This window comes from Equus asinus, chromosome 13 (assembly GCF_041296235.1).
Source record: "Equus asinus isolate D_3611 breed Donkey chromosome 13, EquAss-T2T_v2, whole genome shotgun sequence".
Lineage (NCBI taxonomy): Eukaryota > Metazoa > Chordata > Mammalia > Perissodactyla > Equidae > Equus > Equus asinus.
Genome location: NC_091802.1, coordinates 4,781,593 through 4,787,677, shown reverse-complemented (window position 1 = coordinate 4,787,677; position 6,085 = coordinate 4,781,593). Strand labels below are relative to the sequence as shown.

Below are 6,085 nucleotides of genomic sequence, written 5' to 3'. Positions count from 1 at the left end.
CGCAATGCTTAGCTCAGGGCCACACACACGTGCAAAGCAGTACAGCAAAAAGGTTAAGAACAAGGATTCTCCAGCTGGACTACCTGGGTTTAAATCTCAGCTCCACACTGCTTACCAGCAGGCCAGTGACTTAGCCTTTCTGAGCCTTGTTGCCTCATCTAGAAAAGAGAGATAATAAGAGAGCATTGTTGGGAGCAATGAGTAAGTTCATGCATATAAAAGTGCCTGAACAGTGACTAGCACATAATAAATGCTTTATAAGTATTAGCTATTATTATCGTCAGGGAAATCATCTGAAAAGGATTTGGATAGAGCTAAAAAAAAAAAAAGTCTGTACATTGAATTCTGCCTTACCTCATGCTGATAAAAATGAAAGAAATGGAATACCAATGTCTACTTCTCCAGTTGCATTTCTAATATAAGGACAAAAATCAGGTAGCTTTTCTTTCTTACTAAAGGAGAGATTCAAACTAAGTCTGCCTTATTAACTGAGGCAATTATCCAGATACCTAAAGCCAGGTTTATTTTGGGAAATGGATTTTTTTGACCTGGATTAACCAGAAATGTTTCTCAAGTCTCCACGTTGCTGTATCACAGCAACCTTCCTACTAGGATGAATTGGCCTATCTTCTGATATAATCAACTTTGACAAACCAAGCAAAAACATTCAAGGAGAGGAATAAGTATTATAAATAAAAGTAGTACACGAATGTACTGGCTGTGCCTCTGGGTTCTTTGGAGTCAAACTCTTCCACACAGTTAGCTTCCACAGTCAGCAGATTAGGTGAAAACAGGGTATTGTCAAGATTGCCCTTATAAATTTTTTAATTTGTCCATAAAATACAGCTACATAATTTTGTGTATAACTCTCCCAACACATGCTATTATGTATTTGTATGTACAAATGTATAAGTAAACAAAATGTTATGCAGATATGAAAAATATAATTTTACAGTATTTTTAATTTCACTAATTTATTTATCTGTTGGTTTTTTGGGGGGAAGGGGTCTTAATGCATGTGGTTGAATTCTTATTATGTCAAAGGTATGTATGATATGATTTTCCCAAGAAAAGCCACTATATTTTCTAGCGTGACTCTTGGCAAAACATATCCAGAAATCATCTAATATATGATGTGTTATCAAAAGCACTAAAGGGATGATTTTTCACTAGAAAACTCTATTTTATATGAATTTTTAAAACCATATGCAAGTATTATTTTGTTTAAAATCAACAACAACAAAAGACCTAAACAAGATACTTTCCTCATGGGGAGAACTATGTTAAAGTTGGGGACAAAGCCAGAAATTAAGATCAAACTTAAAATGTCTTAGCAGCATAGATGAGGGATATAATGAGTGGCACAGGTTTTCAGAAAAGGAGATTATTTTCAACTATGGTGATGAAGGAAAAGGTCAGGGAGGAGGTGACACTTGAGTTGGGTCCTAAAGAGGAGACTAACTTGCAAATAGAAAAGACTGATAATGTGACAGCTGCCTCTTGATTTAAAAAAACAAATAAACACAAACCCTTAAAAGTATTAACTCCCCCACCCAACCCCCCACCCCCGCGAAAAGGCAGAAAGCCCTGCTTGAGTAACAAAGATCTCCTCCTGCCATCCTCAAATCAAGCCAGGGCCACCATAACATGAGCTCATCTCAACAGTGAAAAACACCCAAGCTGCCTGGAGGGATTTCAGATGTGACATGTAAATTAATTTTCCCTTCACTGAACCCAGGTCAGTCAAGCATAAGCAGTTTTAACCATATAAATTAGAAATTTTGATTTGCATGACTTAAAAACTGAAGAATCCAGATTACCTACCAAAAAGAGATCAAAATATCAAAAAAAAAAAAGTATTATCTAAACCTTTAAATCAAACTCCAAAATTCACCATCACCACCCCAAGATCTTGCCTTAACCAAACACACACACAGAGCTTTAGCTTAAGTAATAAAAGGAGAGGGATTATAGTCTCTAACAAGAGGGGAAGTATGGATAGCATTTAAGAGGATCCTGTAAGAAAGATCCAAGAAAAGAGTAAAAGCATAGATCCTACTATTAATGGCACAGATTAAAACAAAACAGTCATAACATTTCTGGAAATGTTCTGATTTCAACTATCTTGTTACCATCATGCCCTATAAATTTTAATATTTCAGTATCCAAACTATATTTTGACTACAAATAGAATTAAACCAATTCACTACAGTGCAATCCACCAATTTATGCAATCCACCCGTCCAAGGACAGTCCTCTTGTTCAAGGACACCTGTCCTGAGTTTTTAGGTCTAAACCAGGTTATCATACCCGATGCCTCTGAAGGAATGGCAAAGGTTTACCCACAACCAAAGCTAACTGGCTCCAGGGAACAATTGGTTATGAGAGGGCTTTGCTATCTAAGTTGTTAACAAACATTATTTTAAGAGGTCTGATTCTAATGATGGACACTTATAGATGACTCTTTTTTCCCCTCTTCAATTTCTAAAAGTTACTAAAGATTTCAGGTATTTCAAAAGTTATTTCCAGATGTCACCATTCCTTTATTTTGTCTTACAGCTAATTTTCAGAACAAAAATCCTTTCTTCTCTACCTGCAGTTGTGCTCCTCAGCCCTAAAACTCAAGCCCTGTTGAACTTCAAGCTGTAGCTGACACCATGTAAGTGCTTTAAACAGAAGAGAAGGGTAGGAAAGCTGGTGAGAAGGGCAAGTTCAGAGCAGCCCTTTTAGAGAGAAAAATACAAAGCATGGACATCTCAGGTTCTGACTAGTAAATCAGGAAGGATATGAGAAAGTTGAGACTCTAATCCTAGATAAGAATCCTCTTGGGTAACTGAAAAATGCCTAGAACAAAGAAAAAAGGAAGAGGAAATAATTCATGTAAACCTAAAAAAGGACCATAAGATTAATTTAAGCTTAGGATGACTTGAAAGAAAAGAACTCACAGTGTGACCAAAAAGTAATACCTGGCTTCACTAAGTACACCTAAAATTTCTTAGGGCCATATACAGGAATTTTCATCAGAAAAGCCAAGTAATTTAATCCAGTGATAGTCTGATACAAATTCGTAGGTTATTTTTTTCCTGAAATGTTTTCTAAAAACGTAAGCTCAAACCTTCCCCCAACTCTTCAGTCCGGATTGTATGAAACAGCAGTTACCATGGAAGGCTGTCAGTTTCCAGGGTAAATAAGGTTGACTTTCTGAGAAGTGATAGTTATAATTTAAGCCTTGGGGAGAGGGTAAAGAAAAAAGATTCTCGGAAGGGGAAGATGATCAAAGCAAAATAGATTCTTCATCAAGAAAAAACGCAGTACCATTAAAGAGTTATTTTGAGATAAGTGAACAAAGATTTTCTGAGGAAGTGGTTGTAATAGAGTCTGACTCCATTTCTGATGTCTGGCCATTGACAGCATTTGAGCTTCCACCTTGCTTCCCCACCACCAGACATCTCGTACTTTAGATAAGGAAGCCTGTGTGTACCTCCTTAGCTCTTGGCACTGGAGCTTGACTCCTGCAAGCTTGAATACCACTGCCGTGAATGGAAACTTCTCTAGCCCTAGCCCCTAGCCACTGAAAAGGCCCAACCTGCTCTTTGCACTTGCCATTCCAGTCTGGCCTGTGCCTACCCTGCTCTCCTCAAAAGTCCTTCGTATGAGTAATACTTTCTTTCAAATTCTCTTGGTGCGTGAAGTGTCATCAGTCTCAACAACTGGCCTATTCATTGGGAGGGAGTCCATCTTGCCTCTGTGGGGTGATCACAAAAAATTGGGACAAGGTAAAACAGACAATAGCTATCTACAGGAGGGTAGATGCTGAGGGTAGGAGTGACTGTATATAAGAGCAAAGATTTATAGGAAGGTAGTATTATGATATATAATCAACCATGAGTTTCTCTGTTTAGTTTGGACATGGCACTATTCCAATTTGTACAAAAAGGGTCAATAAGCTCAATTCTGAACAATTGGAATTGCTTGGCGTGTTGGAACAGCTTATTCCTGTGGCCAAGAAAAAAAGAAATCACTTCCCAGTGACAATAGCCATTTTCAGGTATGGATAAAAATACACACATACACACACAAAGATTGATGTTTAGAGTATCTTGGGCTATTTCAGATTTCAGATCAGTGTTTCTTCACTTGGATTTGTGGTATTCTGGCAGCTGATACTTTTCAGGAGAAAATGGGGGGAGGGCATTTTCATCCCTCAAAATAAAAAAGTATCACAATTGTAACAACCTGTGAAAGTATGATTCTTTGGTATTTAACAAAGTGAAGTGTCTGAGTGAATATGTCCACATATTCAGAGTGACTCTCCACTGTGAAGTCTCTGATGCCTAATGAGAGCTGAACTACACCTGAAAGCCCTGCCACATTCATTACACTCACAAGGTTTCTCTCCCGTGTGAATCCTCTGATGCTGAGTAAGATGGGCACTTCTACTGAAAGCTTTCCCACACTCATGACATTCAAATGGTTTCTCTCCAGTATGAACCCTCTGATGCTGAGTAATGGATGAACTCTGGCTGAAGGCTTTCCCACAATCTTTAGAGGTGTAGGGTTTCTCTCCAGTGTGGATTTTTGTATGTTTTATGAGAGTTGAGCTCTGACTAAAGGCTTTACCACATTCTTCACACTTGTAGGGTTTTTCTCCAGTATGAGTCCTGTGATGTCGAATAAGGGCTGATCGATCACTAAAGGCTTTCCCACAGTCATTACAGGTATAAGGTTTCTCTCCAGTGTGAGTTCTCTGATGTTGATAGAGGTGTGAGCTCTGACTGAAGACCTTGCCACATTCATTACATTCATAGGGTTTCTCTCCAGTGTGAATAAACTGATGGACAATAAGGGAAGAGTTGTGACTAAAGGATTTCCCACATTCATTGCATTCATAGGGCTTCTCTCCAGTATGAATAAACTGATGTTCAATATGGAATGAATTGTGACTGAAGGCTTTACCACATTCATTACATTCATAGGGTTTCTCTCCAGTATGAATCCACTGGTGTTGAATAAAGTGCATTATCTGAATAAAAGCCTTCCCACATTCATTACATTCGTGGGGTTTCTCTCCTATATGGATTCTCTGGTGTTGAATAAGAGATGACGTGTGATTAAAGGCTTTCCCACATTCATTGCATTCATATGGTTTCTCTCCAGTATGAATTCTCTGATGTACTGTAAGGGCTGAATAATTACTGAAAGTTTTTCTACATTCACTACATTCATAAGGTTTCTCTCTATTCTGGATTCTCTGATGTTGAATAAATGGTGTATTCTGAATTGAGGCTCTTTCATGCACATTATATTCCTTCCCACTATGAACACTCTCATGATGTTTGATAAGATAGGAGTTCCACTTATAGGCTTTCCTAGCTTCATAAGACTTCTCTCCAATATTAGTTTTCTGATGTTCAGTGTGGTGTACACCATGACCAAAGGCCTTCTCATATTGATTACATTCCAAATCTTTCTCTCCAGTATGAACTATACAATGTTGAATATAAACTGAGTAATCACTGAAGATTTTACCACATTCATTACACTGAAGAACTTTTTCATTTGTGCTGTCTTTCTGATGTCTGGCTAATTTTGAATTCTGTTTGAAGCTCTTTCCCTGAGCATCATATGTATAAGGTCTCTCTTCTTTAGAATGTCTTGGTTGTATAACCAAGTCTGACTTCAGACTAACATGTCTGGCAAATTCAATATATTTGGGGCTACTATCTGCTATTGAAGTTCTTTTCTTGCAGATAACTGTTGCTTCTTTGCAGAGTCTATCTTGAGCACCCTCTTTGATCTGTGTACATCCCCAGGCCTCTTTCAGACTGGAGGTCCTTGCATCAGCCTCTGTGCTTCTCTCCATATTTATCCTCTGGTATGATTCCTTTTCAGAAAATACTTTCTTTGGTTTTGACTTTCTGGTCTCCAAGTCTGGGGGAGGAAAAGTAAAAATGTTCTCTGCACTAAAAGAAAGAAATGGCTAAAGCAGGAATGAAATAATAATTGCATAAACACCATTAGTCACAAATGTAAATTGAGCAGTCAACAAATAATTCACTGGATACCTATTATAGGCTCAGCACTG

At 38.0% G+C, this 6,085-nt stretch overlaps 1 protein-coding gene across 9 annotated transcripts in view; it reads right to left on the bottom strand.

Annotated features, from left to right (window-relative positions):
* Positions 1 to 6,085, bottom strand: part of LOC106845788 (zinc finger protein 345-like) — a 40,145-nt gene that overhangs the window by 25,296 nt on the left and 8,764 nt on the right. For 5 of the 9 annotated variants that reach the window (XM_070482299.1, XM_044745764.2, XM_044745763.2 and 2 more), the window contains 2 exons: positions 4,387 to 5,931; positions 116 to 158 (listed from right to left, as the gene is read on the bottom strand). In XM_070482299.1, the coding sequence (XP_070338400.1) occupies positions 116 to 158; positions 4,387 to 5,931 (1,588 nt within the window). Of the gene's footprint in view, positions 1 to 83; positions 159 to 223; positions 5,932 to 6,085 lie in introns of those variants that run through there. The other 4 variants (XM_070482303.1, XM_070482304.1, XM_070482301.1 and 1 more) reach the window with 2 other exon arrangements.